This window comes from Chrysemys picta, chromosome 5 (genome assembly GCF_011386835.1).
Source record: "Chrysemys picta bellii isolate R12L10 chromosome 5, ASM1138683v2, whole genome shotgun sequence".
NCBI lineage: Eukaryota > Metazoa > Chordata > Testudines > Emydidae > Chrysemys > Chrysemys picta.
Window position 1 is genome coordinate 138,343,037 of NC_088795.1, and position 17,855 is coordinate 138,360,891.

The 17,855-nt window shown below is 51.7% G+C and overlaps 1 protein-coding gene across 1 annotated transcript in view; it reads left to right on the forward strand.

The window, feature by feature from the left end:
- The window catches only part of FBXO41 (F-box protein 41), a 65,121-nt gene extending 49,655 nt beyond the window's left edge, over positions 1-15,466 (forward strand). The window contains exon 13 of the mRNA XM_005291469.4: positions 3-15,466. Coding sequence (XP_005291526.2) covers positions 3-65 — 63 coding nt within the window. The 3' untranslated portion in view covers positions 66-15,466. The remainder of the gene's footprint in view (positions 1-2) is intronic.
- The last annotated feature ends 2,389 nt before the right edge of the window (positions 15,467-17,855 follow it).

The window sequence follows — 17,855 nt, forward strand, 5'->3', positions numbered from 1 at the left end:
AGGCCCTGAGGAAAAGACCCGGCTTCTCAAAGATTTTACACATTAAGGTGGAAGGAGGCTGTTAGCCCTGCAGGGAACGACGACACGTGTCCTCCTCCGTCCACCTGAGCAACAGAGACAGTGAAACCAAACCCACCGTCCGCCCTTTGTTTGAAACCCGGAGCCACAGAAGAGCCAGCCAACGCACACAACTCGTGTAGGCCTTAGTGACTGGAAGTGACCCGTTCCCTCACTGGGGCAGGGTATGTAACATATCGCGGACGTGACGGTGCTACAAAGATAGCTTCTCGGCCTGCCGGAGAGGGCCCGGCCACTCTCTTTCTGCCTGAGGAACTAGGCCGGACACCCTGTTGCCAAGGAGCTTTGCGTTGGGGACATTTCTTTCTTTGAGCCCCGCTTTTGTTTAGCGGGAGCTGGGGATCTCAGTGACTCGGCACGTGACCCAACCAAGCACAGCTTCCCCCTCCTTGCCACCTGAGTGGATGAGGTAAAGCCAGGCCCCGAGCCGGCCATACGTTGACGGTCTCGCCGTTGGGATCGGTAAACAGCACTGGGGAGGTCGGCGCTCCCTGCACAGCCTTTCTTGATGTGTGGCTCGACTGAATCCCAGCTCCCATCCGAGCTCCATTTTAGGGGGGCAGGGGCAGTGCCACCAGGTGAACCAAGGCCCAGCATTACTGTATATTTTACACTCTTTTTTTAATTTACCCAACGTGGGTAAGTGCCTCCCTCAAGCCAGCAACCGCAACAGCACAACCACCGCAGCCACAAAATACAAAGCTCCTCCTTCTCGTGACCCTTGGGGCGCTTTGGGAAGCTAGCTGGCGACACGGAGCTAACTCCTCCGCCTAGGACACCAATCCAGCCTCGTCTCCTCTTCACCCAGTGAGGAAGCCAAATTCCCTTCCTGCAAAGGCAATAAACCATCTCATCAGGGGAATCCTGTGGCATCAGCTGTGCCGTCACAAGCACCACAAGCATTCCCTGGCTCATCCCCAGGGGAAGGCCTCCATCTTCCGCAAGGCAGCTCATTCTGGGGTAAATTGCCCGCAGTTGGCACAGAGATGGAATAGTGCCTGGGAGAAGAGTCAGCGTTGCTGTTCGGAATACAGACAGACGTCTGCCATGGTGCGTCTCTCCCCAACCAGCTCTAAGTGGCTGAAATTCCGATCTCCAAAGATCTACAGTTCTGTAGGTAACAAAGCCCCCTGCCTTGATCAGTGATGGCAACCCATGATGTAGTCGTTACACATGGGCACCAGTTTGTACCAAACTTGTTCTTTTTGCAAAAGTTGATCTTATTACCGGACAGGAGAACTCGCTCCTTCCAAAGGAAATGGCTTCTTGAGGGTCTATGTCTCTTTACCCTCCACCTCCAGAGAGAAGCAGCCAACAGGTTTCCATGCCACAGGGTGACACCTGTAGGAGCGCTGCCATCACTGGGGCGATGCAACAGCTCTGATCTTTAAAAAGCAACAACCCCCCCCCTCAACTGCAATCAACGCTTGAGCAGTGATCGAGAAGCCTGCTTCCTTGCCCCAGCGAGAGAGGGTGTGCTAGCCAGTGGTGAAAGCACTGTGCCGTGCCCCCGGTGCTCTTCTCCTGTCCTGCCTGCCAGAGGCAGAGAAACCTAGCTGATCTGGGTGGTGGAGGTGGCACTCGTCGTCCACTCTGGGCTGCCAGTATCAAGAAGCCATCAGCCACACAGTGTGACTCGCCTGAAGTTGGGTCTCTTTCAGGATGACGGGGGTGCGGTGGCGGTTCCAAACATCAGAGGCACCTTCCTCCTCCATCTGTCCTTCGTCAGGTGACCAATAGGTGTGGCACCTTCTCTGGTTCCCCTTCATAGGAACGAAGCGATGGTCGGAGGCCTTCTGAACCAGCAGGACAAGCTGGCCCTCTTGCAGTGGGTGGGATCCAGGACAGCCTCCTACACGCTGATGTGTCATGAGAGCGCCAATCTCAGAAGTTCCCAAGTCTGAAGAAAATTGTGTGGGGAGGGAGGAATGTAGGAGTTAATCCAAGACCAACCCAAACCACCTCGCCCGTGGTAACTCCAACACAAACCCCCTGCGCTTCAGGGGCAGGCTTTCAAAATCCAGCTCTGAATTTTGCAAAGAGGCTCTCCCTTCGTCACGGGCTGAACCGAACTCCCCGATCGAAGCGCCCATTAACTAAGGGTGTTTGAAATCCAGATCCCATCATTAGGGGGCTCGAGTCCACTGCTGGATTTAATTTGTCTCCTCTGAAAGCAGGGTGAGTTAGTTAGGGTTTGCTTTTGTAACACGCAACTCTAGATCAGGGACACCCAAACTTCGCAAGCTGATGGTAGCTTTCCAGGTGTATGGGAGTTGCACATAATGTGCATAAAATGGAGCCAGAGAGGCGATAAGAGGAGATTACCAGTCCCAGCATGCAGTGCACCATCCTGCCCCTTAGCCGCATCAAGTGGGAACCATTGCATGCTGGGATTTGTAGTCACCTTGGACCTCTTGAAAAATAACAATTGACCCTATTGTTGAATTCTGTAGTTTTACTGCCCTCGCTGCATGGGAAGGAATATGGGGAAATGAGCGAGGACTTTTAAGCAAATCCACAGGCAGAGGGGGGGAAAGGATGCCACAACCAGCAAAAAGAGAGAAGCTACAATACAGGGGAAAGGAAAACAACACAGCCTCCGAAAAGCCACATTTTGCTACCTTTTAACATAAGTCAGACTAGTGGCTACAAGTCCTGTAAACTGAGATGTCACCTTCTGACATTGTGCAGAGACTATGGAATGATCTTAAAAGAAGCAAAGTAAGTATTTATTTCTGTAAACAAAACAAAAAAGACTTTAAAGGAAAATTATATACTCAGCATGTTTATACTCTATGCTTAAAGACGATCATATCTGAGAGTCACGTCTGAAGACTGAAGATTCTTGCTGCTAGCACAATTATTTTTCTGCCTCCAATACTATTCAAGCTGTTTCCAATAGCACATGGGAAGCCTGCCCATCTGACATCGGGAGAGTTAGGTATGTTCTGTGGCAAATTTCTTTCCTGGGTTGGGTGGAGTGGGGGGAGGAGGGGAGCCGAAAATTCTTTGAAAATGTTATTTACTGGTTTTGAAAAGCCAGACTTTTTTTATAGTATTTTCTGCTTGTGGATCACGGTGCAGTGGCGTGTGGTTCATCTGTGTGTGACACACATCCCTTCCACCCCTCACTTGGCTTTTGTGAATCATGGCCGTGTAATGTGGTTTGAATTTGTTACTTCGCTGTGCCATCTTCCCCCACCTAGAAAACAAACAGGTCATGGGCTCGAGTCCTTCTTCGGACTTGTGCCTTCGTGTTCTGTGGCAATCCTTTAATAAAAAAACCACATGTGTGCACGCACACACCCCAAAACGAGCCAATCTTTTGGGCATAGAAAATGAAACGTAAGCCACACCGTTTATATAACTTCTGCTCAGCTCCAGTAATGCCTGCAGTGCTTTGAAGTCGAAAAGCATTTTAGCCAGGAGCTAAGGAACATTACTGATCATGTGCTGAGTTGCATGGTACAAATACTTCAAAGAGAGACCATTTTTTTTTTCTAACGGTTTGTGTAGTTAGCCTGAGGGACTCCCTGCTGCAGAGGCAGAGAGACGGGCAGAGAATGGGACATGGCAGGACGACTCTGCCGTTCCATTGTTAGAGGGGGGCCTAGTTTGGAACCCCGAAGCTGAGTGCCCTAAACCTGCAAAGAGATCCCATTGCAGTTTGGATGTGAACTGCGGAACTGAATTTGCAAGGGCAGGGAAAACAAGCGCTGACGAGCTGTTCCTTGGTTCTGAACATTTAGGCCAAAAATAGGATACCTAAGGTCTAGGCTGCTAAATCCAGAGTTAGGCCCTGATCTTGCAAAGACTCAGGGTACGTCTACACTCCCCGCCGGATCGGCGGGTAGCAATCGATCTATCGGGGATCGATTTATCGCGTGTAGTGCAGACGCAATCAATCGATCCCCGATTGCTCTCCCGTCGACTGCTGAACTCCAGCTTGGGGAGCGGCGGAAGCAAAGTCGACGGGGGAGCCGCGGCCGTCGATCCCGCGCCGCGAGGACGCGAAGTAAGTGATTCTAAGTCGATCTAAGGGCAGGTATTCACTACGGGGGGAGGGGGGGTCGATTTAAGATACGCAAATTCAGCTACGCGAGTAGCGTAGCTGAATTCGACGTATCAGAGCCGACTTACCCTGCTGTGAGGACGGTGGCAAAATCGACCTCCGTGGCGCCCCATCGACAGCGCTTACTCCCACCTCTGCTGGTGGAGTAAGCGCGTCGATTCGAGGATCGATTGTCGTGTCCCGACGAGACGCGATAGTTCGATCCCCGAGAGATCGATTTCTACCCGCCGATTCAGGCGGGTAGCGTAGACCTAGCCTAAGATACGTCAACTTCAGCTACGCTATTCTCATAGCTGAAGTTGCGTAGCTTAGATCAATCCCCCACCCCTAGTGTAGACCAGGCCTTACACGCAGACTTAGCTTTACTCATGGCTTTAGGCAGCTGCGTCAGTGGCCTGATACTCAGAGGGGAAAGCAACTCCAGGTTTAACCGTATTCCCCTTTTTCTTTACCTCTCTTTTTCCCATGGTTTACAGGATCATTTGCTAACCACATCATGGCATGCCCTTCGCCATGCACTCTGCAGCTCTGAGAGCTTTGGACGGCTCCACCATGGGGATCTTCACAAACAAAGGGCTACTTTGGGAAATAAGCCGACTCCCCCGCTGGGGTCTGGAAGAAATCCACTTCCCCCCTGCCCTAGGGTGGCATTGCACAAACGGACAGGGGTGTTTGGGGCAGGCCAAGGGCTGGGAAGTCCCCTCCTCCTCGGAAGTGTTAGGTGTAGGTTTATTAATGTCAGAAACAGGGTATTGGGCTAGGCAGAGCAGCGTTCTGTGCCAACATGGCAGTCCGTGTGTTTAATGGCATGCTAACTACATAGGGTGTAGTGAAGTCATGGGGTGTGCCTGGTCTTCATTGGCAGGGTTGGTAAAGTCAATGGTCACAGTCACTGATCAGTTTTTCCCCATTTCAAATATCCTGTTGCTCACCCATCTGCTGGCTCGGTAGCGAGACAGTAAAGGGGCTCCTCTCCTGTGCCTTTCCTTGGCAATTGTGCCTCCCGGCACGTAGCCGGCATAATGACATGCCAGTGTGGCAGCTACCGTGCCTCCGCCATGCAGACGTCATTTGTGGACGGTTGCATCCCGAGACGTTGATGGATAATGTGGAACTGTTCTCTGTACGGTGCGATTGGAAGCAACTGGTAAATCAGCTCTGTGTCTTTAGTGTTAGCTAGTGCTTGTCCCAGAAGCGTCATTCCCCAGCAACTTGCACTTGGGTGTCTGAGCCCCTACCCTGCAGTCCTTCCTCAGACCAAAGCCCTATTGGCTACAAGGACTAAGGGCTGCTGGATTGTAAAGATGTGGGCACCACATTGGGCCTGGCACTGTAAATTCCCTTGTGGCTGAAGGGACTTTTCTGGGAAAGTCCAGTTCTCGGGCCCGTTGCTCCACAGGATACATGTGTAGCGTGAAAAGGGCCAGGGAACCCTGGACTTGTGTGCAGCGGAACTGTCCCTGTCCACCCCAGATCTTGTGGGCTGATGCAAACCGACTGAATTCACACCCCAGCTTCCCTATGTAGACAAGCCCACGGGTGGGAGCAGAGGGGGCGGAGAGTGGTACATAGTTGCTGGATTGAGCAACAAGGGGAGAGGTGTGCTGGGGGCTGTGACTCTCCAGACCGACTCCGTGCGCTCGGGGTTAGACGCGCCGCGAGGGAAGAGTAACTGGGCGCTGCCCTCCCCACCTGCGGTGCACAGGGGTCTAGTTATGGGATTGGGCTCCGGGCCAGTCAGACCCCTTTGTGTGAACGCTCTCGATTCCCGCTACTAGTTGTTTATGGTCAGTCAGGGCTTTTCGCCCACCATCATTTCCCAGAGCAGGCATTGTACCAGCCCCCAACTGCAAATCCTCCCCTCCTGTGACTGGGGGAGGAGAGGGCGCTTTGCCCCCAGCCTGCCAGCTGGTGCCACAGACTCTGAGGAACGTGGGAAAGGCGCCTGGTGAGGGCAGGAGAGACCTGCTCTATGATGCTAAAACTAAACAACCCCCCCTTGATTGTGGGGCAGGCACCTTCTTTGCCTCTCGGGCTTTGCAGGGCCAGGAGTGGAGGCCCAGACACTCGTGACACGAGGTAGCTTTAAGCCACGTGGTGCGACATTATTCCTGAGCTGTCAACAATCCTGCTGCAGGGGGTCTCTTCTGGCTGCATAGTCCAAGGGAGGATTTGTGTTTGTCTGGGATCCCTGCGGTTCCTCACGCAATGGACTATTTGTAATGAGGGGCGGGGTCTTATTTACAGGGGTGGGGCCTATTTCACAGGTGGCAGGACCTGGCTTCTTACATCAAGTCTTCACTTACAGGAAGGCAGCAAACATACAAGACCAGTTGTCTCCTGCTACTCCAGCTCGTTATGTTTTTCTCCCTAAACATGTGGCCACCCTGCTCCCTCAATGGAGGGGACACAGTTGGGATGAAAGGTGGAGAAGCCGGGGGAACCTGCAAGGAACGTGGTTTTCAGTGCCTGCAGATGTGGTCGCCCCATCTCAAAAAAGATATATTGGAATTGGAAAAGGTACAGAGAAGGGCAACAAAAATGATCAGGGGTATGGAACAGCTTCCATGTGAAGAGAGATTAATAAGACTGGGACTTTTCAGCTTAGAAAAGAGATGACTAAGGGGGGATATGATAGAGGTCTATAAAATCATGAGTGGTGTGGAGAAAGTAAATAAGGGAGTGCTATTTACTCCTTCTCACAACACAAGAACTAGGGGTCGCCCAGTAAAATTAATAGGCAGCAGGCTTAAAACAAACAAAAGGAAGTATTTCTTCAAACAACGCACAGTCAACCTGTGGAACTCTTTGCCAGAGGATGTTGTAAAGGCCAAGACTATAACAGGGTTCAAAAAAGAACTAGATAAGTTCATGGAGGACAGGTCCATCAGTGGCTATCAGCCAGGATGGGCAGGGATGGCATCCCAACCTCTGTTTGCCAGAAGCTGGGAATGGGCGACAGGGGATGGATCACTTGATGATTCCCTGTTCTGTTCATTCCCTCTGGGGCACCTGGCATTGGCCGCTGTCGGAAGACAGGATACTGGGCTAGATGGACCTTGGGTCTGACCCAGTATGGCCATTCTTACAGTGGCGCAGCTGCATCTGTACAGCCCTGCCACTGGGAAGCTCGCTAGTGTAGACATGGCCTAACTCTGTGGGTCTGAGTCCTAGCCAAGCTTGTGTAGCAAAGTGCTCGGACTGCCAGGTGGGTCAGAGTGAGAGAGAGAGAGAGAGAGAGAGAGAGAGAGAGTGTGTGTGTGTGTGTGTGTGTGTGTGGACCGTGAAATCTAGTCTCCCCCATGAAATCTGGTCTTTTGTGTACTTTTACCCTATACTCTACAGATTTCACAGAGGAGAGCAGCGTTTCTCAAGCTGGGGGTCCTGATCCAAAAGGAAGTCACCGGCAGGGAATTGTGGTATTGCCACCCTTACTTCTGCACTGCCTTCAGATCTGGGTGGCCGGAGAGCGGTGGCTGCTGGCACCAGCAGCGGCGCAATACCATCCCAGGCCACCCTTACTTCTGCGCTGCTGCTGGTGGCGGCGCTGCCTTCAGAGCTGGACTCCTGGCCAGCAGCCGCCGCTCTGCGGCCGCCCAGTTCTGAGGGCAGCACCACCACCAGCAGAAGTAAGAGTGGCAATACCATGACCCCCCTACAATAATTTTGCAACCCTCCCACCACCACCACCACTACTTCCTTTTGGGTCAGAACCCCTACAGTTCCAACACTGGGACATTTCAGGTTTAAATAACTGAAATCATGAAATTTATGATTTTTGGCAATCCAGCCCTAAAAAACGCCCCTGCAGAAAGCCCCCTTGGAGACTGGGAAATACAGGGAGGCTAAGGACTAGGAACAATGAAGCGAGCAGGCCAATCCGCTAAAGGACTGGGGCAGGCAGACTTGTTTTAAGCAGTACACAGACCCTTGTCAATTGCCCTAAACTGGAACAATGAAACTCAGATTTGCAGCTGCCTTCCTCTCTTCTCCCTGCCCCCCAAACACTGCAAGGGACGGGGGGACGGAAGGCAGCACCGGGAAGCCTGCAGGTTTCTCTCATTTCTGGATTCTTGCTGGAGCGCTCCCCCCCAGGTACCCTGGAGGAATATGTGTCTCTCACTGTTGCTGTTCTCTTATCCGGAAGCGATGGCTGTTTACGGCCAACTCAGACCTGAGTCACGAGATGGTTTCAGTGCCTGAAAGACTCCAAATTAGGCGAATTTGATTGATTCAGAGGCCTGCTAATTTTCTATTTCTTTTATTCCCACCCTGGTTTCTCTTTAGCTCTTGGCAATATCTCTCTTAAATGTCATGCTCTTCTCTTAGTCCCTTGCTAATAACTGATTCCGAACAACTTCTGTTGCAAAATCTGACTCCTTTCCCCTTTGATCTCCTAGCCATCTCTTTGCCTTTCTGTTGTTTGCTGCTGCCCTGTGGTCAAATTTCAGAGCCTTTCCCCCCCAGAACTCCGCTTCATCTCTTCCTCTCCATCTGTAATTCCAGATACACCCACCAAATAGAACAATGTCGCAGGCAAAGCTATACATTAAATAAAAACAATCATAGACGTTAAGGTCAGAAGGGACCATTATGATCATCTAGTCTGATCTCCTGCACAACGTAGGCCACAGAATCTCACCCGCCCACTCCTGTATCAAACCTGTGTCTGAGCCATTGAAGCCCTCAAATGATGGTTTAAAGACTTCAAGGTGCAGAGAATCTTCCAGCAAGTGACCCGTGCCCCACGCTGCAGAGGAAGGCGAAAACCCCCCAGGGCCTCTGCCAATCTGCCCTGGTGGAAAATTCCTTCCCGACCCCAAATCTGGCGATCAGCTAAACCCTGAGCATGTGGGCAAGACTCACCAGCCAGACACCCAGGAAAGAATTCTCTGTAGTAACTCAGATTGTTATCTGTTAGTCTTTAAGGTGCCACCGGACTCCTCGTTGTTTTTGTGGATACAGACCAACCCGGCTACCCCGCTGATGATTAAATAAAAACTGAGCAAACCTCCAGCCACAGGAGGGCTGTTGCGGGGAAAGCCGAGGGAAACGGGTCGCTTTTGCTAACGGGTGGGGTAGATGCGCTCTTTTTTCTGGGGGAAGCAGGCTGGATTTTCGGAGTAATGCTGAGACCCGGGATGCTCTCGTGGAAACATGTAGCGTTTGAGATCTCATCAGCAAGAAGATCAGCTATTGCACGTTGTCAGATCTGCTGTGGGCTTAGAGCAACAGTCACGTTTCCACCTTCGTTAAGAGGATGAGCTGGTCAGTTCCTTCCGGGGCAGTTCATGAGAGGTGGTAAGACGGGAGAGAAGGTAAATCTCTCCTCAGATCCCTGCTGCAGGTGAGGAGGCCACAGAAACTGAGCATCCCAGTGAACACAGGTGCATTCAGAGTCTGGCTGCCGTGGGAACGGACGGCTCTGGGAGTCAGGGGGCCACCAGTGCCTAATGAGGTGTCAGTGGTTGCTTGTGTGTGGAGCTGGGCCTGACCAAAATGCCAGATGCAAACACACCCGAACGCTGGCGCGGGCCAACACAAGGACCCACGTCTAGACTGAGCTAGGACACCCGATCCAAACCGCCTGCACGCTTGAGGAGTTCCTATCTGAGCTCAAAGGGCAGCTTGGGCCCGGCTCTGTATCTGTTTCATATTTCTCATGGAAAGGATTGGCCATTCAGGCCGTGCAACTGCTCTCCATGCAGTCTGGTCTACTCCAGAATGGAACGGGTGCTTGAGTGAGCATCTGAACTCAGCCCTATCATTCCTCCCCTCCTGGGCTCTGCACCCACCTCCTGCCTTGGGGGAATGTCCCCAGGAGATCCGCACAATACGCCGAGGCAGGTGGCTCGCTTATACTCACGGGCTCAGCGCCTGGCTGCAGAGAGAACAGTCAGCACCCCACGGATCACACCGAAACGCGTCGCTGCTTCGTCAGAGATTTTGTCTCCTGTTTTGATCTGGGCCTGTTTATAGAGCTCAACAGCTGGGAGGCTGAGTCCTGTTAATGCCGCAAGCAAACCCGCCATGACATTCTCCAAAGAGGGAGCGACCTTTTCTTCAGCAAGACGCACGCTGTCTGCTAACCCTTGTATCTCTAAGCTGTGCAGTGCGGGGATCCAGGAAGGGTTCCAGGTACAGGTAGCGAAGGGGAGTTGGGATTTGCTCAAGGAGGCAATGCGGCCCCGTGGGCATGCAGGACCAGGAATCCCAGGGCAGTGGTTCTAGTCCCCTGCTCTGCTGTGGACTTTGGACAAGTCGCAGACCTGTTCTGAGCTTCAGTTTCATCATCAAGGTGGATCCCAAAGGAAGGTCATCTCTGTGCAGATCCAAGCATCAATCTCTGGCTAAGTCCTCAAGGTGGTCTGGGTGGATATTCAGTCTGTGTCCATCACTGGCAATCTTATCGTGCCATTGAAGCTTTTGGGGTCCTCCACATGGCCACCAGACAGGAAGCAACATTCCTTGGCATGCACATTTCGTAATTCATTGGTCTTCCTTCCTAATAGTATGTCTGTACCAAGAAAGCCGCTGAACCTGACCCAGTGCTGATGGAGGCAGTTGCTGGGTTGCTGATCGTGTCGATTTGACATGGAGCAGCTGATGAGAATCGCCAATCTGCCAATCTTCAGCTTTCCTCAGTGCCCGCATTTCACTGCCATACAAGAAACCGTGCCTCAGTTTCCCCATTCATAAATGGGGGATAATGACACTTTGAGATCTACGGATGAAAAGTGCTATACCTGCAAATTATCGTTACAATGATTAGGTTACAACCTTGAGCTATCCCCTATCCTAACTGCCAGAAACCCTCCCCATCCTGTGCCATAGCGCTCCCTTGAAATCCCCCCCCCCCAAAAAAAACCAACCAGTTCTGCAAAGGGGTTAAACAGCTTCTTGAAGTTCCCAATTCTGCTGCCAGTAGCTAGCTCTGTGTCTTCTGTTTTGTGTAGCGTTATGTAACATCAAACTCGGGCACTGCTTTGTATTGCTCAAACGCTGGCGTTAGACCGGCAGTGCTCCCTAATTATGTTAGACAATAGAAAAGCAATCAGATTTTTTTTCCCTTGATGAGTAAATGAGTTTGGGGAATAACTTCAATTGCACAGACGTCTTAATGTACAAGAGCCTGCAAATAGGGGGGGCGGGAATGAATGCGAAAAGCACATCATAGGCTAAAGGGCCCTTCAGTCTAGCCAAGAAAGGCATAACACGAACCGTGGCTGGAAATAAAACCAGACAAATCAAATTAGCTACAAGGCACACGTTCTGAACAGGGAGGGGCTTAGGAACTGGGAGGCTGGAGCACATGACTTATGAGGAGAGGCTGAGGGAACTGGGATTGTTTAGTCTGCAGAAGAGAAGAGTGAGGGGGGATTTGATAGCAGCCTTCAACTACCTGAAAGGGGGTTCCAAAGAGGATGGAGCTCAGCTGTTCTCAGTGGTGGCAGATGACAGAACAAGGAGTAATGGTCTCAAGTTGCAGTGGGGGAGGTCTAGGTTGGATATTAGGAAAACCTGTTTCACTAGGAGGGTGGTGAAGCACTGGAATGGGTTACCTAGGGAGGTGGTAGAATCTCCTTCCTTAGAGGTTTTTAAGGCCCAGCTTGACAAAGCCCTGGCTGGGATGATTTAGTTGGGCATGGTCCTGCTTTGAGCAGGGGGTTGGACTAGATGACCTCCTGAGGTCCTCTTCCAACCCTATGATTCTATGAGGGGGATCAGCCATTGGAACAGATTGAGATTCTCCATCTCTTGAGGTCTTCAAATCAAGCCTAGACGGTTTTCTGGAAGAGAGGTGCTGAGCCCAATAACTTGTGCCTGGCTAAAACAGGGGTAACTGGGTGGAATCCTCTGGTCTGTGTTATACTAATGGCTAATGGCTCCAGCTAGCCTTAAACTCTATTCCCACCCCAGCCACTGAGCTGGAGATCAGCTTGATCAGTTACTCTATGCACTTCCAAGCCACTGTTGTGGAGAAGTGCCGGGCAGGTGTGTCCATTGGATGGATCAAGTCTGGTTAAAGCATATAGCCTGTGACCAGAGCCAGCCGGTCTCTTTCTCCATCTCCTCGGAGCGCCCTCCTAACGAAGCTCTTGCAGACGAGCTCCCACTGTGCTCTTCATTTTAACATGCAGGAGCCCTGGGCAAAGCAGTCAAAATAGAGACCCTCAGGAAAAGAGCAGCCCTCTCCATCCCTGGTAGATGGTGTCTGTACTGGGTGGTGCATTTGCCTTTCTTCCATCCAAATATAGTTTTAAATTTCCTTCCAAAGCTAGGAGCCGGAGATCTGACGGTAGAGCATCAGTTGACAATACACTGTATTTACATGTAAAGCAGCACTTTACGGACAGTAGACCTGTGAGATTCTGGGGTGACTTTCTTCCATTTCTCATTTCCGGGGTACCTTTACTACGGCCATTAGCTCTGTCGTTTCGGCTTCCCATAGATCTTGGTCCGTACTTACTAAAAAAAAATCTGAAGGCTTGTTTTTGTCTTAGAGAGAATAACGTATAGCTACTATTCACCTCAGAGCTATGTCAGACCCACCTCTGCCCCATTCTTCAGGTCTGGGGCGGCTATTTTTTTCTGAGGCTATGCATTTGGCGGCGGTTGGGTTTTTTTGTTTGTTTTTTAAGGCCATTTGCCAAATTTAAGCGGCGTTATCTTTTTAATGATGGTTGGTTGGTTAGTGATTATGAAATGGTACATTGAGGTTTAGCCTGAGTACCATATCGTTTTGGGCCAATGGGAATGAGCTCTGTGGAGTGGGAGATGGAGAGGAGGTGGCAACACAAGCCAACCTTCGTTTTTAAGGTTCTTTCACTCCAAAATGTTTGGCTCTGTTAAGACAATGCGATGAGTTCCCTTGGCTGGCTGAGGAGGGCTGTCTCCTGGCCCTGAGGTACAGAGGGCTAAATTCAGGCAGGATTTCAGCAGCTGCAACCCCACTGAAGTGGCAGCAGGTCGGATGATTTTGGCCTGTAGTCCGTAGCGTTCAGCAGAGCCTACTGGCTTATCCACTGGTGGCATGGAACCAGAGAAGCCTCAAGAACTGGAGAGGCTGCGGGCTCACTGTATGAGCTGATACTGTGCATGCGCGGAGTTGCTTTTCTTAAGTGGTGGTTTCGCCCTGAATCCATCGCTCCCAAGCTGTGCGGGCCCAGATCCATGTTCGGGGAATGCTAGTGAGAGAGGGTAGCCGTGAAAAGCTGTGGTGTCCCAGCAGGTCCATCCACTTGCACTGAGCACTCGAGAAGGCGGGTTGTCACTTGGGAACTGTCTCGCCAAGGGGTCCTGCTGCCCGACCTTTTCCTTTCATTCTGGCAAAGCGCCTGCCAAGAGCCACGCTCAACCAGGAGTGGTTATTATTCCTGGTCAATCATCCACGCACTTTTGGCCAATCAGATTCCTCCTTTTGTCCAGCATGTTTAAGAAGAAGGAAATAAAGCTGTAACCGGATAGACTACGTTGTCCATGCAAAGATTTAATCACCCGCTGAATTTTGCTGCTCGCTGTCCCCCCCAGTGTCCCCCTTTCGGTGACAAAGGAGGCATGTTGGATGGAAATGCAGCATCAAGGGGCGCAGTTCAGGTTAAAAACTTGATACTTAACCCATTCCCTGCCCGTGTTACTCACATCCCCTTCCCCGGCGACAGTGCAGTCGTACAAACCTCATGGGCTTTTCACCATCTGGTCTGTTTGTCTTTTGCATGTCTTTCAGTTTGAACAATGAAGCAGGATCGGTCTGTTTCACTTTGCATTTATAGTCTACATAACAGAGTCAGCCGCCTCCAAAGCACCCCCGATGTCTGACGGTCGTGCTACTGGCAGCCTGCCTCGGTTTCCCCACTGCTCAAATAAAACTTCACCCAGGCTTTTTGTAGTCAGAAATACCAACGCCAAATAGAGAAAATCCCAAAACAAAGTCCAGCCACGAGTCCACACAAAACAAAGGTTTCTTTCCCTCCTTCCAGGGGCCTTTTCTGGCTTTGGCCTGCCCCACTCAGGTCCTGCCTGGCTGGAGTCTCAGTCCTAGAGCCTGCTCACTCCTAGGCATCTCCCCCCTTCTGCAGCTTTCTGCTGCCCTTCGTCGGGGGAATCCTTCATCATGGTGTTAGCGCAGCACAGGGTAGTCAGGCTTGGCTGGCCCCAAGCCCTCCAGCTCTTAGGGGCAAGCCCCCTTGTTTCAGTCAGGCTCATCTCCTGTTCTCCTGCACTATCCCCTCCTGTTGGGTCTAGGTTTCCACTCCAGCAGGGGAGGATTCAAAGGGACATATAAATGGTGTGAGCAGGGTCGGCTCTAGGATTTTTGCCGCCACAAGCAAAAACAATTTTGGCCGCCCCCCCCCCCTCGTTTTTTATTACCCCACCCACGGCCCCGCCTCAACTCCGCCCCTTCCCCAAATCCCCAGTCCTGCCTCCTACCCCCAGGCTCTCAAGCCTAGGAGGGAGGGAGGGAGGGTGAGCAGCGGCGCGCGAATCAGCTGTTTCCCGCGCCGCGGCCGCTAGGGATCTCCCCCTCCCTCCCAGGTTTGAGAGCCTGGGAGGGAGGGCGAGCAGCGGCGCGCGAATCAGCTGTTTCGTGAACCAGGGAGTGGAACTGAATCAGCTGTTTCGCGCGCTGTGGCGGTGAGCTAGGGCGGCCGGGGCACATTTTTAGGGGCGGCATTCTGGCGCCAGCCATGCCGCCCCTAAAAATGTGCCGCCCCAAGCACCAGCTTGTTTTGCTGGTGCCTAGAGCCGGTCCTGGGTGTGGGCCTCACTCTCTCCTCCACAGACCCCATGGACTCTGCACTGTGTCCCGGCTTACCCCCCTGCTTGAGTTGTGTGGCAGCTTATAAACAGTAATGCAACATAAATGACTAATGAGGAGAGGCTGAGGGAACTGGGATTGTTTAGTCTGCAGAAGAGAAGAGTGAGGGGGGATTTGATAGCTGCTTTCAAGTACCTGAAGGGGGGTTCCAAAGAGGATGGAGCTCGGCTGTTCTTAGTGGTGGCAGATGACAGAACAAGGAGCAATGGTCTCAAGTTGCAGTGTGGGAGATCTAGGTTGGATATTAGGAAAAACTATTTCATTAGGAGGGTGGTGAAGCACTGGAATGCGTTACCTAAGGAGGTGGTGGAATCTCCTTCCTTAGAGGTTTTTAAAGCCCGGCTTGCCAAAGTCCTGGCTGGGATGATTTAGTTGGGGATTGGTCCTGCTTTGAGCAGGGGGTTGGACTAGATGACCTCCTGAGGTCCCTTCCAACCCTGATATTCTATGATTCTATGAAAAGCAACAGAGGGTCCTGTGGCACCGTTGAGACTAACAGAAGTATTGGGAGCATAAGCTTTCGTGGGTAAGAACCTCACTTCTTAAAGCTTATGCTCCCAATACTTCTGTTAGTTTCAACGGTGCCACAGGACCCTCTGTTGCTTTTTTACAGATTCCGACTAACACGGCTACCCCTCTGATATATGATTCTATGATAAACCTCAGCCTAACGTTTCCCATAGGGTTTTCCTGCTGGGCCACTCGTTCCCTAGTTCCAGTTCCCTGCTGCTGCTGTTTTATTTACGATTTGTATTAACGTAGTGCCTAGGAGTTTTGGACATGACCCAGGACCCCACTGCGGTAGGCATGGTACAAACTCTAGGTGGGGAAAAGACCGTCCCTGCCCACAGAGCCATTGCCCGCTCTAGGTTGATGTTACGGAGCAATCTCAGCAGAAGTTCGGGGTGAGTCAGCAGCGGAAACCAACCAGCCTCTTCCAGGGCCCCAGATCAGGTTGATTTGGGTCCAAACTTTCCCATCAATAGCCATGTTTGTGTGATATTGATTATTTTTATCAATGTCACTGAAAACAGGCTTTTGTTGGGATTTGAGCATCCCTGCCCCTCTTCCACTGCATTTGCAGCCCAACGCTGGCAGCGCTGTGCCAGGGGGCGAAAGAACCAGGGAGTGGAACTGGTTGAAACAGACCAACCTGGTTTTCAACTGAGCGAACAAACAGGGCAAAAGGTAAAAAGCAAATGCACCTGAAAGCTTTCTCGCTTGTAATGATCGTGGTTGGTGTCAGTAATAGAGGCAAGAACTTGTTTTTAAAAGATTATTTTTATGCTACTAATGTCCCAATTTAACTAGGTTAAAAAAAATCATAAAATGGTTTATTGGTGTCAGATTTGATCAAAGTTTAATAAAAACTTTTTTTTAATCTTAAACTTCTAACCTGCCTGCCCATGAAATTGGGAGAGCCTGAGCCCTAGTCATGGAACAAGATCCATGGTGCTCGGTGCTGTACAAATAGCAAAAAGATGGCTTCTGTTCCAAAGAACTTGTAGCTGTATTTCCTTGTTTTTCTCAGTGTCATGCAGGTACTCGCCATTCACTTCAAGAACTGGGGGGGGGGGGGTATTTTGTTTATTATTCATTCCTAAAGCTAAGATTTTGTCACAGATATTTTTAGTAAAAGGTCATGGGCAAAAAAGAAAAATTCACGGAAGCCGTGACCTGTCCGTGACTTTTACTAAAAATATCCTGACAAAATGGGGATCTGCGGGTCCCCACACTGCCTGAAGCGGGGAAGCGGGGCAGGGGCTAGGAGCCACCTGCAGCAGCAGCTGGGAGCTGCGGGGTACCCCTGCTACCTGCAGCTCCGGGGGTGCCCCCGCTGTCCATGGGGATTGGGAACTGTGGGGTGCTCCCGCAGCTCCAGGGCCCCTGGGAACTGTGGAGGTTGCCTGTGTTGGCTGGGATCTGTGGGGATTCCCCCGCCACCGGCAGCTCCAGGAACCCCACTGCCCACGGGAACTGGGAGCTGCGGGGCACTCTGCCACCTGTGGCAGCTTGGAGCTCCGGGGAATGCCAGAGTCAGCGGGGGTACCCCGCAGCTCCCTGCCCCCGTGGGTGGCGGGGGACCCTGCAGCTCCCGACCATCCCGGGCTGAAGTCATGGAGGTCTCTGGAAGTCACGGATTCCGTCACTTCCGCGATCTCCGTGACTAAATCTAGCTTTATTCATTCCTTGTAGGTTCCCTCCTACTCATTGCAGGGCATTTTAGACATGAGCATAATAGCTTGAACCATCTGCCAAAACCCAGACTGATTCTGAGGTTCAAAACAAATGGGCAGTTGGTTTCTTTGGGCCGAAGAAGAGAAGTTATTTGTGGCCAGGAATCTAGGGCCTGATACAGCTGCCATTGAAGACAATGGTAAGACTCTCCTTGAAGAATCAAGCCCCTGCTGACGGATCCTCTCGCAGGAACATCGGTCTGGTTTCCGAGCTGGAGGGGAGGCTCTGGTGAAAGCTGTGGGGTGGGTTTGGTTTGCAGTTGATTGTGGGACCTTTTCTCGCGTCACAGCTCCTGAAGTTAGTGTTTGAGCAAACTGAGAAGGTGGCCAGCTCCTTATGAATGCACTTACTCGCAGACGGTTTCCACCCAAAACTGTAACCCCGGCTCCCAGAGCACCACAGCCCCTCTCGTTCACTGAGTCGTGGGCAGTCTTGCCTAATGGTTGGTGCAAGAGACTGGCTGACTGATTAGAGCTGAACTCAGCCGGGGCGAGGCCTGAGGCTGAGCCAGGCGTCAGAAGCCAAAGGATAAGCTACAGTCCCAGGCAGGAGGGGTAGCAAGGAAGGGTTGGAGGCAAGAGTCTGAATGCAAGACAGGACTGGGGCTGGAGCAGGCTCTGCTGTTGTTGCTGGGCTTATAAACCAGGC